The 24,950-nt window shown below is 37.1% G+C and overlaps 1 protein-coding gene and 1 long non-coding RNA gene across 4 annotated transcripts; one reads left to right on the top strand and one right to left on the bottom strand.

Annotated features, from left to right (window-relative positions):
• The first annotated feature begins 18 nt into the window (after positions 1 to 18).
• On the top strand, positions 19 to 24,598 carry epb41l4b (erythrocyte membrane protein band 4.1 like 4B). 3 transcript variants are annotated; one of them, XM_079894294.1, is made up of 23 exons: positions 19 to 1,314; positions 5,804 to 5,908; positions 6,172 to 6,214; positions 6,864 to 6,942; positions 8,288 to 8,332; positions 8,822 to 8,874; positions 8,991 to 9,111; positions 9,973 to 10,060; positions 11,420 to 11,508; positions 11,603 to 11,672; positions 12,089 to 12,258; positions 12,858 to 12,973; positions 13,145 to 13,175; positions 13,322 to 13,355; positions 14,240 to 14,355; positions 15,810 to 15,949; positions 16,894 to 17,000; positions 17,088 to 17,171; positions 19,681 to 19,745; positions 19,858 to 19,953; positions 20,029 to 20,152; positions 22,854 to 22,948; positions 23,167 to 24,598. In XM_079894294.1, the coding sequence occupies exons 1-23, from the start codon at positions 1,066 to 1,068 to the stop codon at positions 23,228 to 23,230; spliced, it is 2,184 nt and encodes a 727-aa protein (XP_079750420.1). In that variant the 5' UTR covers positions 19 to 1,065; the 3' UTR covers positions 23,231 to 24,598. The 3 variants fall into 3 exon arrangements, with proteins under 3 accessions (XP_079750420.1, XP_079750421.1, XP_079750419.1); XM_079894295.1 differs by having other exon boundaries at positions 16,891 to 17,000; positions 22,857 to 22,948; XM_079894293.1 differs by having other exon boundaries at positions 16,891 to 17,000.
• On the bottom strand, positions 14,603 to 16,108 carry LOC307172183. The gene is made up of 2 exons (XR_013823675.1): positions 16,031 to 16,108; positions 14,603 to 14,747 (listed from the first exon to the last, which is right to left on the bottom strand). It is a non-coding gene; the product is annotated as an uncharacterized lncRNA (long non-coding RNA).
• Positions 24,599 to 24,950: the final 352 nt, after the last annotated feature.

The raw sequence follows: 24,950 nt of genomic DNA, 5'->3' as shown, positions 1-24,950 counted from the left end.
ACAGTGTTTTTTGCAAGTATTTAATTAAAATCAATCCATTTTAATTAGAGGTTGTACAAAATGATGAATGAATACTTTAAAATGTATATACAATTTTTTTTCCATGTTACAGTAATACGAATGAGACTTTGTATTTTATGAGAAATGGGGGAGCTTAATTGCCCTGAAAATAAGAAATTATGTGTTTACCACAATATGAAAATAATTAAACCTGGAAGGGCCTTTTAATTTGTTTTCCTGTTGATTTTGGTGGTAAAATGTAACCTGGACACTACTTTGTGAGATCGACTAGTACGTTACATCAACAAATCCACTACTAGAATGATTAAATTCGCCTGTGTTAATAAATAAATAAAATGTCTCATTCTTATCACGTTGTGCCTCTTCTCTTATTCATGATGGCTTGTGGGGAGCTCGAATGAGCGTGCGTGAAATGCTGACGATTGGCGCATAATGTTTCCTGATAGCAGAAGGCTGCTTGATTTGTAGTTGCTGGGGAATTCAGTGACGGTGGCTCGCGTGAAGGTAACCTCACCCTGATCACTGGGTTGGCTTACCAGCAGGTAGCGCTGCCTCGCGCACACCGAACCGAAGAGGAAAAAAAGTTTGAGTGTTGCTCTGAGATTTAACGCTTGCGCAGAACAGGTTGCCTGGCCAGTTCCTCTGGTTGACTTACCTGAGAGGTACATCAGTTTCGATCAATAACAGAAAGGAACTAACGCGAAATCGTTCAGCAGAACCTGGACTCCGATGAGGATAAGTTTAATTTAAGCGCAATTACTTTTTATTGAAAGAAAGATCAAACGAACGAAAGGACCGGAGTATCTTCCCGTGGCTTTTGGCAGGTGCGCTCGTGTTTTCTCGCCCGTACGCCACGAGGAACGGAGCTCGTGACAGGTCGCCGTATCCCGACTTGTCCCTTCTGCATTGCACGCCTCAGTCCGGTAGACGCCGCCTTTCTTCGTCGCGGAAAGCCTGTGAAACAGCTGGATGCCTTCCTCTTGAGAAGTCCGGTTTCGGTGCCGTTTTCCCTGGTTGATTAAAGCGCTGTATCGCGGGGGTAAGATGATGGGCTTTCTGCGCAGGACGTTTAGCCGTCGGTCAAAGCGACGCTTTCGGACATCAGACGAGCTGGACGGGACCGGCAGAGGCGGAAACGCAGTGCTGCAGGCTCACCAGCAGCAGGTGATTCACGCGCCGACCGTAGTGACCGGGGGAGCCGTAGTCCACATCCCCGCTGCGGGCAACAGCAAAGACGCCATCACATGCAGAGTCCTGCTGCTGGACGGATCGGATGTCAGTGTGGAGTTACCGGTGAGTGAGTGGAGGACTTCGTTAGCTTTTCGTGAGAGAAAAGTCACCTTGATTGTTTTGAATGTAGTATTTAATGGCAAAGTTCTGTTGTGTGTGTGTGTGGCCGGACGGATTTCCCCGGTGTTGGGTCCTGTCCCGGTAGTTGAAAGGCAAACAGATGGTGCTCGTGATCCCGTCCTCCTGTTTACTTCCCACCTATAGCGACCGCTCAACCTGTCACACACAAACCTGCAGATTCCCTCGAGCACTGGGAGCTTTCACTGAAAATGAAACGAGAGAAAAAAACACACACACGGAATTCCCCAGCTGATTTTCTTTCTCTCCTCCTCTGTCAAAGTGTTTTCCAGAAATTATTTCCCCATTTGTTCACTGAGGTCGACGAACCAGTTAGGCGCTTAACCTTTGGTCCCTCTTTTGCAAGTCGCGCCGTGAAATGGGTCGATTACTGACTGACAGTTGATCTGTTTGTAACTGTGTCTTGTTAATTCACCATTGAATATCTCTTTTTTTAACACTGTAACGTTACCTCCTAATTTGAGTGTAATTTTGTTGTGAATTTGAGTTTGTACTGTAGTTTTTTTTAACGCTCGTTATCAGCACGGTAGTACTACAGTACAGCTCAAAAAACAAGTAATATCCATTAACTTACGTATCTCTGAGAAAGTGTCAGTTTGTTTGTATATTTCTTCTCAGCCAGTGAAAATACTCCAAAAAGAAACCAAAACATTAGGCTTTACCTGCCACCAAGCAATACAGGAAGCAGTGTCGTGAGGATCTCCGTCAAGTTAGGCTAGTTATACAAACGACATCGATTTGTAATATACTTGCTTTCTATATAGTGTATAATGGAATTTTTCACTATTTAACTGTTTATAAACAATAATACAAATATTTATAGAATAATTGAACATTATTAAATCATTCTTTTAAAATATATGGACTTTTAGAACTACATTAAAGATTATGTAGGGTATCTGTATGCTATGCCATTATGTAAGCTAACTAAGCCGGACATTAATGGTAAATGTGTGTTGAATGTAATCAGAACCTACTAACATCCATCATGTTGTCATTGTCATGTGACCATAACACATCTGGTTTAAAGAGAAATATTCCCCATATTCCCCTGGAGATTTATTACCACCAGACTAACACAATAGAGCATGTTACCAGTGCGCTGCAAGTGTACGTCTACTGTCAAAACCCCGTTCTTCAGGCAAAATCCGCTTCCACACCACTCAAATGCTCTAGTCTAGAACACGTGAACAAATGAAAATGATACATAAGTGTGTCATAAAGAATAACAGCACTCTTGGAACATCACGGGGCCAAACAAATTAGAGGACTAGAACTATTATATAATTAGATTTAATTGAAAATATTTCCTTCTTCTCAATACTGAATTCTTCTCAATTCTCAATACTTAAGTTCACAGTTCACATCATATTATCGTTTTATATTTCAATGACAGTGTTGCTGATCGCTGGTTTATAAACATGGCTGTCAAAGTCAGGCAATGTTAAGCCATACAAGTCTGAACATGTCAAAGAATTTATAAAATACCTTTTGTGTGTCAGCTTTAGCTTTAACAAATCATAAATTCCTTTTGATTTGACCATCTGAAGTGTCATCTGAAACCCAAACATCAAACCTGATAATCTGTTTAGTTTCAAAAGTGAATCATTTTAATTTGATGCAGGACTAGTTTGTACTTCTTTGTGTGTATTGAGAACAGAGAACAGCTCTAAAATGCATGTCGATTTATGTATGTTAAGGGTTGTAGGTCAACTTGAACAGCAGCAAGTATCAAAGAGAATAATAGCCACCCCTGCCCCCCTCAGGGTGTGTCCCAAATCCAGCCACTCTCCTCTGACACTTCTAGCTATTTTTGCTCTGGCCTTGGTTTGTGTGCACCTTACATACAGTATGTGTGTGTATTTTCCTCTGTCTTAGATTTTGTCTGTGTGTCTTGTGGAGCTCGTCTAAATATCAAGGTTTCGAGCCTTTATCAAGACTAAATGTTATCACAATAGACCAGCACTTTCAATTGAAAAACAATAATGTCAATGTCTCTAATCCTTCAGGTCATTGTGGTATATTATTCAGTGAGCTTATTCAGCATATCAAGCTTATACAGTGGCTCCAAAACGTATTTGGACACTCAAGTCACACTTTTAGCAATGTCACTGCATTACATAAGAAAATATCAAACTAAAAGAAGCGGTTATGTCACACAGTACAATTTGTCAGATGATCCTTCAAAAAATTGTTCTAATATGCTGATTTGGTGCTCCAGAAATATTAGTGAAAAGAGTTGTGCTGTTGCTCAGTATTTTTATGAAAACCATGATACTTTTTTCAGGATTGTTTGATAAATATAAAGTTCAGAAGAACAGCATTTATTATTGAAAATATAAATCTTCTGTCACATTATACATGTTTCACTGTCACTTTTGATCAATTTAGTGCATCTTTGCAGAACAAGTATTAATTTCTTTAAAAAAATAATCTGACTGACCACAAACATTTAAATGGTAATTGCAAAAATGGCTTAGAAAATTGGGGGCCACATCTTATATTAGCTTCTCTAAAATTTGTCTTTGGCAAAATCCAAACCAATGTTCCATTTCCAAGTAATGTCATTATTGACTAATTTCTTACACCCTGTAGAGATGCTGATTCAGGATTCCAAGATGAGTTCCACTCAGGGAATACTTCTCATTCTCATGATAACAGGAAGCTGCCATTTCCATGACCTATTCTGATCATGTGCTCAATCCTTCGCTTCACAACATCCCCGAACCAACAAAAGAAATCAATCATGCTCCGTTAAATGGAACAAATCAATAGCTAAATTCCAAATTATCTGCATTCGTTGGAAAGTTTTTGATCTCAGTGCATGCTGGCCTTGAAAATAAACGGACCATCATGCGCTATTCTGGAGATAATCTCTTCTTTGTGGAGTTTTCCTTTTCCATTTTTTTTTATCTCTCTTTGGCTTTTCAAAGTGTTTGTCATCATCTGTCAAATTACTTTGTTGTAATAAGACTAGGTTTGGGAGAAAGGTTTGGATTTGGAATATTCACAATGTATTTGCCATGATTTTGCTGGCGATTTAAAATTCTTGTGGTGAACAATTAATCTGTGAAAGTTAATACAGAGAAAAAAAAAAATTCTGTCTTGGTAATCTTAATTGAATCAAAATAGCTCCACGTAATCAAAATCTGAACATTTTCTTCCGCTCTGGAATGGCGTTCTTTCTCCGATGATGTCAGTTTGGTGGCTTTGGTAGAATATCCTTAACCACTCCCCTCCAACCGTCAGTCTGCTATGAGCGAGGGATGGGGAGGAGGTGAGCTGAAGTAAAACCCCGGCCTCTATTCAATATTCAAATTCACTTGGAAATACGTCACAACACTGAAGTAAAGTCGGTTGCAACTTCCAGTTCACTGCGACTTTAAATATGAATATTGCGACAATTCTGATGCACTTTTATTTGGCTAAAAAATATATATTTTTTTTTGTCTTGTGAGTATAAGAGTATTCAGACAGATCTTTTAATAGCATTTTCAATTAAATTCAGCTGGAAAAAAAAATCCTGTTGATAAGTTCAGTTCACGTCTATGAATTTTCAAACTGTCAATTTCATTAATTCAGAGCTTTTGTTCAACGATTTACTTTCCATCATCACTCTGAAATTCTCATGGATGTCCCCGTGTTACATTTGTAATATATTAAAGCGTTTTAGTAAAGATATAGTAAAGACACTTCCATTCAAAAGTGGGGTCGGTAAGATTTTTTATGTTTTTTTTAAAGAAGTCTTATGCTCGCCAATGCTGCATTTATTTGATCAAAAAATGCAGTAAAAACAGTAATATTCTACACATACTGATTTGATGCTTAAGAACAACATTTGATCTTACCATCATCAATGTAGAAAACTGCTGCTTAATATTTCAATATTTTTCAGAATTCTTTAATAAAAAGAAATGGACATTGATGGTTATATTATCAATGTCTTTATGGTCACTTACTGACCCCAAGATTTTGAACAGTTGTGTAGATATCGGTTTTTGTTATAGAAAATTAAAATGAAATTTACTATATATTCGTCTTTGTGTTCATTTAAAATGAAAAATTGAAAATTGAATTTATTTTAACTTTTTATTCTTAACTAGATTTTTATTGTACTTGTTTAATTAAAAACAAAATTGTGGTTCTTTTGACAAAACAAAAATCAAGACTAACATTGAGATGAATGCTAAGATATTTTAAGCAATATCAAGCCGTGATGAGTGCATATGAAAATCAATGCAGCATGTACGTCGCTGTGCCTATTTCAGGGCCATCGAGCCCTGCGGGCGCACTGGAGCAACTTCCTGCCGGCGACATGCTCCACAGGTGTCCCCTTAAACTGTCACAAGATCAGTGTGAAGCCCCAAGCTTTCCGCACTTAGTGATTTATCTGTGTGTTAAATGTGTGTTTCAGAAACATTCCAAGGGACAGGATCTGTTTGATCAGATTATGTATCATTTGGATCTGGTGGAGGCTGATTACTTTGGTCTGCAGTTCATGGACCCAGAGCAGGTTGCGGTGAGTGGCACTCAATAAGCGTTCGCATGCGTGTGTGCGTGTGTGTGGCAGTGACCTGTTTTTCTATAAGCTGCAGCTCTTAGACCAGAAATGAGAAATGGAGTGTGTCAGTGTGAAACAGCTACTCGACATCAATCAGAACAACAGGATTTTCTTTTCCAGAGCACTCAGAGTAATAACAAACTCTTTGTCTTGTTCTCCCTCCCTCCCACTGTCACCCCCAATCCTCCCATGCTGTTTTTCACATTTCCTTATGTTTTCAGCACTGGCTAGATGCAGCCAAACCCATAAAGAAGCAGATTAGATGTGAGTAGTCATAAGACATCTCTCACACACACACACACAATTAGTTCTTGCGGAGTTGTTTAGTTGGCTGGTCGCAGATGGCTGATGACCTTGGGTTCATAATCTACTGTTGCCGTAGTGACTAGTAGTGACAAATGTCTATGAGTGTATACAATGGGCGTGATTAGAGCCAATCCCAGTGTATGCTGTGCAAGACACACCCCACGCAGATCACCAAAGAGAAAGTTGTTGGATGGAGAAAGTGGGAGATGGAAACAGTATCAGTATAATTTGATTTCAACACAGATTTAAAAGCTTTCCGGCCATGCAACCTGTGTGCAATTCAAAAAAGACTATGTTGTCAGTGAAAAGAGGCCATTGATTGAGTCCCTGTAGTGTCTTCTCTTTATTATAGCATAACCGCAATAGTACTACCCTTCAGAATTGTATATGCTTTACAACACTTTTAAAAGCCGTTGAGTCACACTGAATCAACATTAGCTGACTTATGCTTGTCTCTATGACAACAATCTTCCATAACCTTCAGGGAGAGCTTCTTGTCTTTTTTTGTTCCCTTTAAAGTTTATGTACAAATTTTATTGTAATTGACATTGTGTCTGTTTCATTCCAGCGTACACATACTCTTACTAATAAAATCTCTCTGTCGTAGATGGACCTCCATACAGATTGTTTTTCAGGGTTAAATTCTATTCGTCGGAGCCCAATAACCTTCACGAAGAGTTCACCAGGTAAACAGCAGCAGGCATATATGCTTTTACCTTGTGTCTAACTGTCTTCTAAGGCACTATACAAATATAATAAAAAGATCATACAGGGTTAGTGCGCCAGTCTTCTGAAGTGACTTAAAGTTACACACATTTATCAAATAGCTTCAGAAGACTTGAAACACTCTTGAGAGAGAGTACATAACATTTTTGAATTTGGGTGAATTATTTATTTGATATTTTTATGTATTAGTGATGCATACTAAATCAGTTATCAGCTGATATTAGAGATTTTTAAATATATCTGCATCTGTCAATATTAAATTGTGCATGGTAATTTCCTCTTTGTACATTTAATTGCATTTGCTGAAAGTTAATATTTAAAAACACTAATAATTTAACAACATTATAAATGTAATCTTTAGCAAATCTAAAAATAAATATAAATTTTTCACACTGTGCATTTATCATTTTATGCTGCATAATTCACTTGTAGCATTTAAAGGAGAACTCGGCAACTCTAGCGAACTCTAGTCACTTCTTCGCTGATTTTCCCTTTTGTTGTCGCATGTTTTCCCCACGAGCTCCCCCTACAGCTGTGGGTGGGCGTATATTTCACAACACGGTCGTAAAAAACTCACTTGCGGCGGCCTCCTCCCCCTCTCTACCGCTGCTCATGTGCGTTTGTTTTGATCGGAGCAAGCCAACTGTATCGTGTGGAGCTATGTCTACCGAGGTGGGTAATCTGGTAATACATCATACATGCGTTTGTGTTTATGTCGAATTGCCGTAAAGCAATTCGTGTTTCGCGCTCGTTCTCGTTCTCGCTTCTCACGAGACTTCCAATTTCTATCTTGCCGGGACGGTAGTCCCCAAGTTGCAAGGTTGGTTTTCCGCCAGGGAACGCTGGGGGGAGCGGGGAAAGTCACCAATATCACCAGAACAGGTTGTTTAACCATCCAAATGATTTCTAGACAGTTTTATTAAGTTAAAAAAGTTACCAAGTTCTCCTTTAAAATGATTTGGGTATATTTTTTATTTATTTTTTGGTTTTATTTGTAATTTATATTGAAATATTAGCGTAGAATCACTCATTTATTGGATATCGATCATAACATGAAAATAATTGGTAACACTTGACAATAAGTTTCCTTTGTTAACGTGAACTAACAATACAAAATACTTTTTACAGCATTTATTAATCTTAGTTAATGTCAATCTCAACATTTGCTAATACATTATAAAAAAAAATTGTATTTGTAATGTCAGTATTTTAATGTCAGTTCATCCCTAATATGTATGTGCCTAACTATTTAAAAAATATTTGACTTTTTACAGATGTATGACTGTATAACCACTTCTTTTGCAGGTATCTCTTCGTACTGCAGCTTAGACAAGACATACTGTCCGGCAAGTAAGAAATTACGCTTACCTCACAGTGAGATACACACAAACATGCACACGCAGTGGAAAAAGAGAGGGCCTTTCATATTCTCCTTTTTGCCCGCTGTCACGCCTCTGACCCTCCCTCTGTCACACGCGCACATACAGTGAGGCAGGGTTTCTACCGGGGTCCAATAAAAGCTCTTTTTCAGTGTGTATAATCTGGGTCTGGTCTCCTGGGTGCTGCTCTGCTCCTTTTTAATAAAAGAAACTCCAATGAGAACCAACACACGGCTTCTAATTTAAGAGCACAGATACGATCCGACACACTTTCCCACACAGGGTGCACATACTTTCTTACATAAATACTCGTCATCTCACATTTTACGGAAGTGGATTTTGATCAGATCATTGTTTGAAAACTGTCAGTTGCATGTTTTGAAAGCCACTTTTTATATGCTGCAAACACATTTGCAGGCTGTTTTAAGGGTCATTAAGTCTCTCCTTCTTCTGTGAGCAGGTTAAAATGTCCGTATGATGTGTACGTGGAGCTCGGGGCTTATTGCTTACAGAGTGAGTTCTGTGTTTTTAATGGCCAGTTTGGACTTTTTTTTTTTTCATGTATTTGCATATTTACAGCAGATTTTTGCCTTTTCATTTCCATTTCTTTCTATTTTTTGTGTTAATAGGTGAACTTGGGGATTGTGATCCATTAGAACACTCTATTGTGTTGGTATCAGAGTTTCGCTTTTCACCCAAACAGACGGAGATTATGGAAGCAGACATCTACCGCAAATGGGCTGAATGCAGGTAATGAGTATGAATGACTATTTCGTAACCCCACCATACTACAGCTAACACTATGTCCTAACATACAGGTTAAAAGACTGAAAGTGAAATTACTATGTAAGTTGACTAAGCCAATAACCAATTAGAACACATTTGATGTTTAGCAAACAACAAACAGAGGTTACCGGTCTGGTTAACAAATTTATCATTTGACGCTTTGTCACGTCACACCTGGTTAGAACACGGTGTAAGATTGAATTTGTTTTGAATTAAGTCCTTAAAACAGATTGAAGTGTCAGTTATATTTGCTTGTGATAATCACACTTGAAATGTTTACATGCATTTCACACAGACTTCAAAGCAAACACTGTCTCCCTGTGGTTTTAATTAAATCCCCAGCTCTGCATTTGACCCTGTTTTAAGATCAATCATCAGTCAGCGCGTGCTACTGTACAAGTATGTGCTTAACTGCTGATCAGTCCCTAAGGAAGAGTTGTTGCATTTGTTTAAATGTGCCTGGATTGTTTGTTGTTCTTGGAAATTAGATATTTCTAGAGTTTACAGACTTGGGGGTTGAAAATGGCCAGGTGGCCAGAGCGTAAATGTAAGACCGAAACAATGGCTTGAATTGAATTCTTACAGATAATGTCAGCCAGTGTAGAGATTTGAGCAGAGCAGAAGTTTAATGTGAGAGGATTTCTGCAGGTTAAAAACAAGTGCAACCGAACGTTTGGATGTGCTCGATGGGACATATGGCAGATGCTGTCAGGCTGTGCAAGAGGGAGTTGCTGTAGTCTAGCCATAAATTGATGGGGTATTGGACAATGATGAGTTATGGTGTTCATTATGGCTCATGAGTTTGAATGTTACATCTCTCTACAGGGGAACAAGTCCTTCTCAAGCTGAGCTAAATTTCCTGAATAAGTGCAAGTGGCTGGAGATGTATGGAGTGGACATGCACTTTGTGAAGGTGAGATCACTTAAGCCCTATTCGGACAGGATTAGTTTTACATGGAGAGGTAAAGTAATTATTACCAGAGTTTCTCAGTGATTTTAGTCCCGTTCGAATGTGCCATCTCAGTAATCATTACGGACGATGTCAGTAAAGCAGTAAAGTAAAAGGAAAAATGACCTCAGGTAGTGCTAATCCAATCCGAATGCGAATGTCTGCGATTGCTGATGTTGTATTATTCTAACGCTTTTCCTTGTGTGTTTTTTGACCTACCTGAGCTACCGTTTGCACATCAATCTTCAGCATGCTTTCATTTAATTTCAACATGGATAGTATCCGATGAAAAAATAAAATTATTCAATTAAAAAATAGAGCCAAATCGCAAAGAAACTGCAAAGAATACCCATTTTAATATCAGTGTCAGGTAAGAGGTAGATGTTGCTCACTTCTATAAACTCATGAAGTTTACTTAAATAGGTTGAGTGATAAAAAACTAGTCCCGTCCGAATAGGGCTTTACTTTAGTTCATTTACATCCTTTCAGTCCTCGGATTTCAAGTATTACAGTTCTAAGAGCATATTCAAATTCTTGGCTTCATTTTTTGTTATCTTCTCCCTCTTATACTTTCACAACAGCAGCATTATCTATAATAGCTCTATAATAATGATGTATTTTACAAAAACAATCTTCTAACTGAATAATAACTCCATTGCATCTTTCTATATCAGTATTAAAACAAATTAAAAGCTGCATTATACCTTCACAACAGCAATAATATGCCACTACAGTAGAGGAATTAATCTTTATAATAGCAGTTCTAGAAGTACTATCATGCTCCCATTCATCCACACATATGCTCTTAAAATGAACTGATATCAGGACGAAAACTGCAGTTCAAAAGCTTTAAAAAAAAAAAAAAAAAGACTTCTACCCAACAAGGATGCATTAAATTGATTAAAAAAAAGGTGTCAGTAAATATATTAATAATGTTACAAAAGATTTCTATTACAAATAAATGCTGTTCTTTTTTACTCTTTTCATCAAATAGAAATTCATCAGCATATTTGAATGATTTCTGAAGGATCATGGGACATTGAAAACTGGAGTAATGATGCTGAAAACATAGCTTTGCCATCACAAGAATAAATTACATTTTAAAATATATTAAAATAAAAAAGTTATTTTAAATTTTAATAATATATCACAAATATTACTGTATTCACTGTATTCCTGTATTCACTGTCTTGGTGAACATAAGAGGCTTGTTTCAAAAACAATAAAAAAATCTTACTGACCCCAAACTTTTGATCAGTGGTTTGTATAACATACTTTTGAAATTAACACGGTGTAAAAGTGCTGTATACTGACTTTGTGCAGGGACGGGATGGAGGAGAATATGCTCTGGGACTCACACCGACCGGAATCCTTGTTTTCGAGGGATCCAGCAAAATTGGCCTCTTTTTTTGGTGAGATTCACAAATACACTCTCCTGTTGTTCTGACTAGTGGCTGGATCATTACTTTCCATCTCAACATGCTGGTCATAAATGTTTCCAATTAGGCCTAAAATAACCCGTCTTGACTTCAAGAAGAACAGATTGACATTAGTAGTGGTGGAGGATGATGAACAGGTGAGTTTACAAAACTTGCACTCACTTATCTGTGCTCACACTGTAGGATACCAAAATTATACATGTAAAAATTCCTCTATACCTTGGTGGATATGATGTTTATATTTGCCGTTAAAATAATCAGTATTGCTGTGGAATCACATGTTTGTAAACTACATTTTAATTTTGCTTAATATTTTTAATGTTAGAGGACCAATTAAATATTTAGCAGAATTTCAACTTTATTCATGCTAACTTCATAGTTACTTTTCTTTTTTTTCACACATTTTTAAAAAAAATAATTATGATATAATAATAATAAATTAAAATTAAATAAAAAAATATATTTTAAATATAATCTTAAAATATTAAATGATTAATTTATAATAATTATAAAAAACCCTGTTCTATAATGTTATGTGCTTTTGTGTGTGCAGGGCCGAGAGCAGGAGCACACGTTTGTGTTTCAGCTGTCGAGTTCTCACGAGTGTAAGCACTTATGGAAGTGTGCAGTCGAGAGCCACGCCTTCTTCCGGCTCAGACAGCCAACCCACAACACAAGCAACCGCAGTGACTTCACACGCCTCGGCTCACGGTTCAGATTCAGGTACATACACAGACATGTAGGGATGTCTTGAGCCGATCCCTAAGATCTGTATCGGGGCTGATTAAGCATTTTTTTTAACTTGGCTATCCTAAGCACGATCCTTTATTTGACATCAGCTGTCTAATCCAACTATTTTCCTAAAAGGAAAAGAAGCTCAAATGTGCGTGTGTGATAGCGGGTGCTTTCTAACCTTTTTGCAATTATTCTGCTTATTGTGCATATAAAATACAAGAAGTATTCATAATTGTGACCACACAGTCTAGTTTACAATGTCTAACATTGTAACAGATGTTTACATCTACCAATATAATTACAGTACTAATTGCTATATTGAAATTACTCCATGGTGATAGATGCACATTTTTTTTACATTTGAGCTTGGATTGATTTTAATAACTTTAATGTACTTAAAGTGTGGACCAATAACTCGGAAAATACAAGACTCAGTATTGGCAGATACTCAATATTAAATGACTCTGATCGCATCGGGGGCACAAAAAAAAACTTGATCGAGACATCCCTACACACATGCACACCTAATTCTGGCAATATATTTATCATTTTGCCTTTTTTAAGTATGCTGTTGTTTGTGCTTACAGTGGAAGGACCGAATATCAGGCCACACATAGTGGTAAAGTCAGGAGAGCAAGCACTTTTGAGAGAAGACCAAGTAAAAGATACCCATCACGAGCCCAATCTATGCTCAAGGCCAAGGGTAGGTCTGTGTGACATATGCAGTTTCACCCGTCAATAATCAACCTAATGCATTTCTGACATGCTTAATCTCTGTGTCTGCCCTGCATCTGCCCTAAAGCCTGTGAATGGTGCTTTAATGCAAATACCACATCACACGTCATGTATATTTGACTGCTTTTGTCTTCCACAGCCATGACTCCAGCAAAACATCCCCATCTAAGGTAAAGCCACACAAACACAATCATGAGCACTCAGATATAAAAATGCTTTTTAAAAAAAATAAATATTTTGCAGTTGTGTAATAAAAGGTTTTTCTATTTCTACTGGTTGTAATATGTACTGAAAAAATTCTCTCTCTGTTCTGTAGTGCACAGACCAGCCCTGAGCCAAGCTTAAAACCGGTACTCTTTCAATATCCTTCTTACTTTATATGATTATTTTAGGAAGAAATACAAATGGGCATTTATTAGCTACATCAGGGGCTTTTAGACTGATATCCTAAGGAATTTGTTTATTATGTGAATTGTTTTAAGGCTGCCAAATTTAACATTAACTCAACATATTAATTAAATATATTTTTGTAAAATTATATATTTAATGGTTTCATTCTGTTTTTAAAAGAGGCTGGAAATTATGATTGTTTTACTTTATACAGTCCTAGCTTTTGTAACCGTAAGAAAAGTGGGTTGAAAAGCACTATTCTTTGTATTTATTGTGAAAGGTTCAATAATATTATATTTTATGGAAGTTTTTAGGGTCCTTTGCAAAGTGAACATCTTATGTGGAGGTCCTTTGCAAAAAGTTTGAAAGCTACAGAGCCCATACGGGGACATGGTGATGGGGGAAAAAATATGAGATGGGACGAAAATTATATTTCAGCGCTTCAGTATTTCCTTCCCCCGAGAAACTTTGTGTTCGCTCACAAAATCAGTATAGTTTTTCCTCCCACCTCATATTAATTCCATGACACAAATCTAGCAAGCAAATGCAGTTTCTCAGGGGAGTGCAATACTTTAGTAAAAAAACGCAAAAGCATTAAAGTATAATTGTTTGGAAAAAAAGAAATCATGTCCCTTTAAGGATTCTGTAGAAAACCCCTGAGCCTTGTGACTAATTTTAATCTCGAGTATCTAACATATTCAAAAAAATTATTATGAGCAAATAATTCAGCATGATGATATTGGTTTTTACATTGACTGAGATTTAGCAGACTGAGTTTTTAATGCTTAAGTAATTGGCAAGAGACTTCACTCATGTGAATCATAGTTTTTCTGTTTCCCTCCAGTATAAGCACAACATTCCGATTGCACAGGAACCCTGGCAAAGATCACATCCACCTAGTCTGGCCTCTCCACTATACGTACAGCCCATGGATCTGGGATATGCTCCGCCACCACACAGGTATACATTTGATCTACCAAGATAAAAACCTCTGCCAGTTTTTCAGTTTCTGTCACAAAATGTAGGCTGATATCATCTGTGTTTCACCTGCATGTGCATATGTGTCTGATTTAGACCCTCCTATGTGGACAGACCCCCTGCGAGCAGTGGTGGGTTTGGTGAGAGCGGTTTGATTGAGCGCAGTGGCAGGAGTGTGTCTATCGTGCACAGAGACAAAGTTATGACTGCGCTCTGAGCATGTGAAAGGGTGTTTGGATGAGCCGCTCACCTTAGTAAAAGAAACTGTTGAACGCTCGCATCCAACCACAGTCATCCCTCTTCATCATCTCACCTGCAGGAGTCTCATTCATTGCTTGTGATCATCCATCAGGTCTCATCCGATCAAATGCACCCTGAGATGGCAAAAACATATTCAGCGTATGCGGACCTTGACGTCTGACAATCTGCATGTTAATAGCTTTTTAGAGTTTTGCATGATTTACGGTAAAATCTAGAACTAGCAAATTACCTGAAAGACAATGCCAGGATATGAAACTGCTGCTGTTGTGGCTTAATATTCGATAGCAGGGTTGCTCAAAACATCTTTAAAATTACAGAGAGTAATGCAAGAACATTGAGAAGCCAGACTGATTGCCCTTTTTCTAGATTATAGCATATTTTAGCATTTTAACTCATAGATTTGTGCATATTATGTCTGAAAGTTTACTATTAAGTGCAGATCGCTTATATATCATTCCAAGACGAGCACCTACCTGTTTACAAACCCTGATTTACTTAATTTTAAATCACCTCGAAAGTACTTGTGACATCTGTTCTATATGTGCTAATGATCATTACGTATTTGCTGAAGTGTTAAGTTAGAAATCTTTGTGTTTGGCCATCGAAATCCGTTCAATCAGCAAGGGATGGGGGGGCTTTTAATGATTACAGTCTGCTGCAATGAGACCTGCCTTAATAAACGTGTTGTTTACGCTAATCGACTCAATTTTATTGATTATGTAAACCCTTGACATTTGGTTCTCAATTTTGTATTAACATTTGCACTGTTCCATTTTCTGTTTAATAACCCCATTTGCATAAACACGTTGTTGTTGTGTGTCCATCCATTGAAATTACTTTAATAAGCACTCTGTTATTACATTAGAAAGCTGCGTGTGCATGTTTCTGCATGTCATTTTACTGTGGTTCTTCATAACATGTTACTTGAAAATAAATCAATAAGTACCAGTACCAGGTTTGCATTGGTTATAAGCTGGTTGGTTAATTGTGTTGTGAATGTATAGATCAATAAAGATGACATATGCCATTCTGCTGCATGAGTGGGTGGATGTAGATATATATGAATGAACTTGAAGGCCCCTATTGTTCTCTGACTCTCCGTCATACGACCAAAAATAATGTGGAGCTGTCATATACCATTGTACTCTGCGTCATTGTTGTGCGTTGTTTTATAGTTTCCCTTTGAGCACTGCAGACACCCGGAGGTTTAGTGTGGAAGAGAACGAAGCTCCTCATTCTGGAAAGATCCATCGCTACAACCATCGCCATGGATATGAAAAACAGGAAGCGCTGTGCCTCACGACAGCTAAACCAAGTGAGTCCACATCTACTTGAACTTTCTAAGAGTTCTGTTGTTCACAGTTCAATAAACAATAAGCTAAATTGAGTAACTTACATTATAGACATTTCGTTAGATGTTTTTTCTCCCCCAACGCAGAATGGTTGCGCGTGGTCACAACTGATTCGAACTGTGATTCGTTCTTGAATAAATCAGTGTTTGAACGAGTCTGTTAAGTAAATGATTCAGTGACTAATGCCACGCCACCTGTTGCCTAATCGATTTAACCTGCAGACGAGGTCAATGAAAAATACCACTATTGCACAGATTGACACTGACAACAATAACCATACATTTATAATAGGCCTAATTGTCCCAATTTTATAGGAATAGCCAGGTATGTCCACTCCACACCACCCGAATAAAACAGTTCAATTGACAGCCAATCAGAATCCACCCGACCCGACTTTAACGAGTTTGAGCATTTAAAGGGGCAGATTACACGTTTAACAGAATATTTTCGTCCGTTGGTGTGGGTGATAATATAGTAATTAATTGTTATAGTGATCTTTATAGTTGAATACAGAATTTTAAGTGGCTGTGCGAGACAGACTTAAAGTGATAGTTCACCCAATAATGAAAATTCTGTCATCAACTCCCCCTCAAGTTCCAAACCTGTATGAATTTCTTTTTTTCTGCTGAACATAAAAGAAGATATTTTGAAGAACTGTAACCAAACAGTTGATGGGCCCCACTGACTTCCATAGTATTTTTTATTTTATTTTTCCATACTATGGAAGTCAACGGGGTATTCGCAGAAGAAAGAAATTCATACAGGCTTGGAACAACTTGAGGGTGAGTAAATAATGACAGAGTTTTCTTTTTTTGGGTGAACTATCCCTTTAAGGCCCATAAAAAAGAAATAACAAAACCAAAAAAAATCTGAAAATGTATGCTGATGTGATTGTTTACATCAGAAGCTTGGGTTATGTCTCCTGGGCTCTCTGATGAGTTGGATCGAGCTCTGCAGAACCAGCTAGAAACAGAACCTGCAGCATGGCCAGCCCTTCACATCAACATAGACATGGTAAGTTCTGCCTCTTGGAACACAGAAACATTTTTAACGCTGTCTTATGTCATATGAATAAGTATTTCATTCTCTCTGTAACTACAGGCAGAGGAAAAACCACTTTCAGAGAAAAGTCTTCCTTCCTCCCCTGCGGTTTTACAGGAACAGCTAAAGAGCAACATCTCTAAAGTAACTGCTCGTACTGAGAGACAATTGATTTATCTATATATCTTTTTGCAAGGTACCTGTAAAAACAGGTAATTCACGCTAAAGGTGGTCAAGTTTAAAGTTGCAATGAAACGGAAGTTGCAATTATCTTTTCTTCTGTATTGTGACGTATCAGAGCCTAACTGATAATACAACCCCTATTTCCAGAAAATAATGTTACTTTGTAAAATGCAATAAAATCAAGAATCTGTGATTTGTTCAGTCTCTTGAACCTTAATTTAACTGACAAAAGTACAAAGAAAAGATTTCCAATTTTTCCACTGACCAACTTAATTGTATTTTGTAAATATAAACAAAAGCAACAGACTCCAAAAAAGTTTGGAGGCAAAATAAAAGTGGCACAAGAATGAACCTCATTGGTTCTCACACATCAAGTAAACATGAGCTTCCATACATCATAACTGATTTGTGCGTTGCTTCCATATATCATAACTGATTTGTGCGTTGATGAATGCTTATATGCGAATAAAAGCCTAAATCTGTTCAGCATATAAAGCGATCATGTCTCATCAGAAAATTTAGACTAAACCACTCCATTCATATGGATTAGTGTTACGATCTCTTTATGAACTTTTTGAAGCGTCAAATTGGTAGTTGCGTAGCTGTCAGTGAAGGGACTGAAATCGCTCAGATTTTAGTATAAATATTGTCATTTTTGTTTCGAAGATATTTAAAAGTCTTACAGGTTTGGAACAACAATAGGGTGAGTAAATGATGACAGAATTTCCACTTCTGGGTGAACTAACCCTTTATAGTCCAGTCATTTTATGATAAAAGGTTGAACAAATTGCAATACATAACAGTAAAATACTTAATGTTAAGGTCTGATTTCTAAAGTACTTCTTCCTGCCTCTATATATTAATGCTCATGGGTAGCCTAAATGGGTTCTATTCAGACCTTAACATTAAGTATTTTACTGATATGTGTCACCAAGATTCAACAAGACATTTTCACTTGGCTATACCCAATGTTTAGACCTGTTGTGGTATTTATGCAAATTAACACATACGGAAATTAGATTATGCACCGTTTGTCCATGTTAACAAACAATTTCAAAAAACTTGTAATACATTTTTTGTTTGTCTTGATGTAAGTAATCAACTCAGTAATTTTCATGGTGATATCTAAAGGTTCAAATTTTTACCTTATTCACGTAAGAAAAAGAATGACTAGGCGTATGAATGGGCTATATTTGGGTCTTTTTCTAAATTTTCCCCTAATGGGATTCTTCGGGGCTTTTTTTTCCTTACTCAGAACATATTGAGGATACAAAATCAGTTGAGTTTGCTTCTGTTGCAATTTGTTCAAGGTTGACCCCCATTTTGGCTTAAAATGACTGGACTATTAACACAGTCTGCTGCTTCAGCACATTTCAGCGTATTTTGGGGGAAAATGGTCATTGAGTTCTCAGTCCCAAAGATGAAAGGTAATTTCATCTGCGACAAGTGCAAAAGCAAACATCTGTCATGGTATGGGGGTGCATCAGTAAAGCTTGACTTGCATATGTGTGAAGGTACCATTGACGTGGAGGCATATATTGGGATTGTACAAAGAAAATCTTTCTTGGAAATCAAGACAATGCCAGGCCTCTTTCTGCATGTGCTACAACAAAGTGGTTTCATAGACACTCTGCACCATAGAGAAGATGTGCTTGACTGGCTTGCCTGCAGTCCAGATCTGTCTTCTATTGAAAATGTATGGCCCTTCATGAAAAGGAGAATCGAACAAAGACAACCTTGCACTGTTGAGTATCTATCATATCAGGCGAGATTAGGCAAAAATTCCACTTGCAAAACTGCAACAATTAGTATTCTCAATTCCCAAATGATTAAAAAGTATAATTAAAATGAAAGGTGATGTGACGCAGTGGTAAATATGCCTCTGTTCCAACTTTTTTTGGAATGTGCCATCAAACTCAAAATTTGTTTATATTTAGAAAGTACAATTAAGTCGGTCAGTGAAAACACTGGAAATCTTTTGTCAGTTAAATAAAGGTCCAAGAGAATTAACAAATCACAGATTCCTGAATTGACTGCATTTTACATGTCCCAAATTTTCTGGAAATAAGGTTGTAAAAAAAGAAAAATGTAGGGCAGGAACTTGGTTCTGTCCATCGTTTGTTGATTGGATGGAGGCAGATCAGAATGCGAGCTTGTGGACGATTGTAAGAAAGTTAAAGCGAACTAAACTAGTCCATCATACATCACTAAAGTTGTTTCCACATGAAAATCTACTTATGACATTTTTATTAAACATTATGAGTTAAAAAATAAAAATGAAACTCATACTTAAATGAATTAAATGCTGTTTTTAGCTGGATTTTTGATAAATGTCAGTATAGATAACTACAACTATACGCAGGGTGCCTATAACAGTGTATAAAGCACAAATACTGAGGTTACACAATGAGGGCATGTGACAGTAGCAGTGAGATGATGCATAGTCTGTGCTCTACTCTCTCTACTGTAGCGAGCCACCCAAAGTGATAGTGGAACCTCAAAAGGGAACTCCTCAAGTGGAGACCAAACTGACAGGTGAGGTACTCTGGAAGCTGGTTAATGTCACAGATGATTTTCAAACACCAGAAACCATCAAGCGTCTTTGTCTTTATGTGTTATATTCACTGACTTCGGCTTCTGATCTCAGGTATCCCAGCTCCTCACAGGATTCAGGATCAAGCAGTCTGAACATAGAGAAGCCAAGAGTGGACCGGCGCAAACGCCTTGTCAGACAGTTCAGCTTGTGAGTCACTAGGCAATAGAGGCATTTTAGATTTGACAATGAGGACTCTCTTGAAATATTGTATTTGTCCTATAGTAACCATAGTGATGAAGATGACCTCCCTGAGGCACTTGCAGCCATCTCCTCCCAGTGCAGTATGGTAAAATCCTCATCAAACAGCTCCTTGGACAAACAGGTCCAGCCACCCATATACCCACCGGTAAGACTTTTTCTTTCTCCTGATCAGAGTGTTTGTGTGTGAGAGAGAGCTAACTGGGTGAACTGTCCCTTTAAGTTAATGACTGTAGGCCTACTATTCTTAAAAGAAAAATCTAATTTCACACACGATTAGTGTTGTACATGTTTGTATTATAACATGTATTAGGCTATATGTATGTGTTTTTTTAAATTATGGAATATATAGGAAATATGCTGGAAAATGGGAAAACATTGTCACTTCATATTGTCACACATACATCAATGTATGTTCCAGTTCAGTCGACACAATCCGTATATATTTAGCGAGTGAATTCAGCACAAAAAAAAAAACTATTAAAGTCAGTTACCTTAAAGGTGCAATAGGTGATCTGGGAAATGCTAACTTTAGCCTGCTAGCATTGAAAGCATACGATCCCACCCTCCTTGCAAATCACCATCCAAAGCCACGCCTCCACCAAAGCACAGACCAGAAGCAAGATTACCAGAGACAACATTATTGTTACATCATATGTCATTCACCTGTGAGAAAACTTTACAGTACATTGAGTAACAATCTCACTCTGTCTGCACAGCGTAAGTGATCGCGGTGATGACATATGATGTTTGAGTGAACAGGCAGCACAGTGGTATGCAAACATCATTTCATTTGGACCAAATGCAATGATTGAACCAACATTTTATGCTCCTACGCCTTCCACAGATGATATATATTTATAAAAATACATTTAGACCACTTTATTGCTATCAGGATATGAGAAGACTTTCAACCAGCATAACAAAAAATGTTTCTGTAGAGAATCACCTATTGCACATACAGTGGTGGTCAGAATTAATGGCACCCCTGGTAAATATGATCAAAAATGTCTGTAAAAAATAAATCTGCATTGTTTATCCTTTTGAATCTTTCATTAAAAAATCTAACCTTTCATTGAAGTAAAAGAGGGGAGGGGAATCACATTATGAAATAAATGTTTTTTTCCAAAACACGTTGGCCACAATTATTGGCACCCCTAGAATTTTTTACGAGTAAAATATTATCTCTGAAGTATATTCCCATTAATATTTACCTTCTTTTTTTTGCACACCAGGGTGATGAAATTGTCTAGCTATGACTTGTTTCACGGGAGTTTAAATATGAGGAAACACAAAGGCCAAATTCCCTTAATCATTCATCACAATGAGTAAAACCTAAGAATATAGTTCTGATGTGCGTCAAAAGATTGTTGACCATCACAAAATAGAAAGTGGCTGTAAGAAAATAGCTAAAGAATTGAAAATCCCCATTTTGACCATCAGGGCAATAATTAAGAAGTTCCAATCAACTAAAGATGCTACGAATCTGCCAGGAAGAGGACATGTGTCTATATTGTCTTAATGCACAATGAGGAGGTTTGAGTGGTCAAAGACTCTCCAAGGATCACAGATGGAGAATTGCGGAGATTACTTGAGTCTTGGGGGTCAGAAAGCCTTAAGAAATGTATCAAACAACCCCTACATCACCACATGTTGTTCAGGAGGGTTTCAAGAAAAATCCTCCTCGCTCCTCCAAAAATAAACTTCAGCATTGTCAGACATAACTTTAAAAGGGAAGTACCCCATGCCTACGGTTAAATATACTGCTGGATCTTATATGTTGTGGGCATATTTTTTTGCTGGAGGTCCTGGACATCTTGTTCAGATACATGGTATTATGGATTCTAGCAAATACCAGATAAAAAAAATCGAAACCTGATGGCTTCTGCTAGAAATCTTATAATGGGCCGTGGTTGGAATTTCCATCAGGACAACGGTCCAAAACATACATCAAAATCAACACAAAAATGGGAGACTGAGTACAAAATAAAGTTTCTGCCCTGACCATCCCAGTCCTCTAAACTGAACCCTACAGAATATGAGTGTAGTGAACTGAAGAGAAGCACCAACATGAACGTGTGAATCTGAAGGATCTGGAGAGATTCTGTATGGAGGAATGGTCTCTGTTGTTCTCCAAACTCAAAGATTTTTGCGAATTTTTTGAATGAAAGATCAAAAGGATAAACAATGCAGATTTATTTTTTACAGCCATTTTTGATTATATTTACCAGGGGTGCCATTAATTCTGACCACAACTGTATTGCAGTATGCTTCCCTCTTTAGTCAGATGTACCCTGGTTACGATGACGCATATTCGCCCCAAGCCCCAGCACTGTTCAAATGGTTGCATGCTCCTCCTCCTTAGCTAGCCAAGAACAAGAGCAGGCACGGCCATTTTCAACTAAAAGTCACCATGAAATCAAAATGGACAATTATTTTTTAAGTAGTTTTTTGCTGTGCTTATTATAAATGATTGATCTGTGAACATCAATGTATTTTTTTAATTCATGTTCCCTTGTAATCTTTAATAAAATCAACTTACTCAAACTTACTTTAATCAAATTACTCACCTATAGCGGTTAATGAATTGGAAGTCTCGCACATTCACAGGAATAGCTTACTTTGCGTTGAAAAAAAAGATGGATACTGCATGTTTTAGTCACACCATGTGATTTTATGAGTCACAAAATAAAATGCAACCACTGTTTCTGAGTGATATGCAGTAAAAGTTTTGTTTGGTTTCTTAAACGTTTGTGCAAATGAGTTCTATCACAATCTAAATCCCAATTTAACCCCTGGAGATATTGTATTTGACAATACAAAGACATTGGGTTTTTTTCTCTCTATAGCAGAAGGAGACTCCACATTTGGAGTGTGACAACTCCCCACTGTTCTTTCCAAGTCCAGTACCTCACCTGCTACCATACGCGACACATACAGAAAGGTAACATAAACACACAACATTCAGGCTCTTTCCAAAATCTTGAATAATTCCACTAAAATGTATATTTTCCTACTATATATCTGCTGTCTCTCAGTGATTATTCATATCTTTCTCCATTTTTCCTTCCATCTGTTGATGTGGGTATTAATGGGGTTTTTTTTTCACTGATTGTTCCCATCCTTCTTTCTGTTTATCCGTCTGTCTTTGTATGCATGAAGCTCTGAAGATCTGCGGATGGAGAGAGAGAAACTGCTGAGGGCTCTGTTAATGACAGAACTCTGAGACAACACGCACAACACTTCTGCTTACAGACAAGAAATACTACACAGAAAAAGGAGCCCTTAACCCAATGCACTAATTTATTTCACTGTTACACAGTATATGGACCTAAACAAACCTCCATGTTATAAGAGCTATTTTAGCATTTTGCTAATACCACACAGCAGTTTTTCAAACAGTAACAGAAACATTTGTTTGCTTGTTCTGTTCATAGCATGGCACTGGCGCTGTATAAACTGACAACAATGACTGGTTAACTTTTAAAAATTCGTATCACTTGTTTTTCTCAATGTTTTATAATCTGTCAATGGTTTCCTGAAGGGCAGAGTTTATTTAAATGCCGCAGGCTTCGCTTAAAGCTGTGTATAGGCCTACTGTATTTGGCTATGTTCTGAATAGTATACTACTATACTACATATACTATTTCTATAGTATGCAGTATGCATTCTGTGTACAGTATGCAAAATACCTGGATGACCTTGCACTCAGTGTACAGCAGAGCACAGTGCCTGGGTCACTATATCCCACAATTCAATGCATTTAAATGTGACTTGTGAACTTGAATATCAGCTGTAATTTTTAACATCTTTTTTAAATCATTATTTAATTAACCAGCCCAAAATACTTTTTTACACATAATTTTGAATACATTTTACATGAAAAATGTAATAAAAAGAAATTACAATTGGATCAAAATAACTTTTTATTTCCGATATAATTAGAGACACTTAACCTGAAAGCATAATGAGGTCATGCAACTATATTACGGTTTAAAACGTGCCCTTATATATTGTACTGCATCAGATACTATTTTTAGACAGTGTATATAGTTAGTAGGCTATTCTATTCTGAACATGTGCTTTAATGTCATGCAAAGTTAAAGGTTTCTAATTTATATTTTGTGAAAAATTGTACTGCTATCCCTAATATACGTTTCATATGAAACTGCATTTTTATACAATAACCTCCTTTCTCTCTTGTAATATAAAAACAAGGAAGATATTTCCGGAAGTACATTGACGAGAGATCAAGCTTTGATGATCACATTGCCCACTAGAGGGCATTAAATACACATTTCAGGTTTGCCTTTGAGAAGTAGTTTAGGAGCAACAAAATGAAATGTAAACTTTTTATTTTCTTGTATACAACTTGATTCTCATAAGGGAGTGGAGCTCCAGTGTTAATATTTTGATATGACCACACTGTAAAAAAATAAAAATAAAATCTATTTAATGTAGCTCGATCACTTTTTTAGGTGTGGAAATGTAAATACAAACATAATGAGTCAGTCACTCAATCCCTCAGAAATATTGTTAAATTTACTTTATTTTAAGTTATTAAAAAATATCAAAATAAAATAATACTTTCTCCAAACAGCCAAATTCTTGATTTCTCATTTCTAGCTATGTTAAAAATTACAAATATGATGGTAACAGATCGGTAACATGAGTGAGTTGTGCTTCTGCTTAACTACTGCCAGTTGGCATGTGTGGGTACTAGTACAAATAAATCACACTGATTATTTCACTGTCATACGCTTTACTCCTACTGCTCATAAAAGCCTAAACATGCAAATTACTCTTAGTATTTAAAAAAAGCACAGAGTATAATAAATGAGGCACATTGGCATAAACAAACGGGAGGGTACAGATGGGATACAGCTGCAGGTCAAAAATAAACCTGTTCACATTCCAGCAGATGCACACAAACACTCTCCTTAATA

This window comes from Squalius cephalus (genome assembly GCF_949319135.1).
Source record: "Squalius cephalus genome assembly, chromosome: 15".
NCBI lineage: Eukaryota > Metazoa > Chordata > Actinopteri > Cypriniformes > Leuciscidae > Squalius > Squalius cephalus.
Note: the sequence above shows the minus strand (reverse complement) of the source record. Positions and strands in the feature narration are given on the sequence as shown.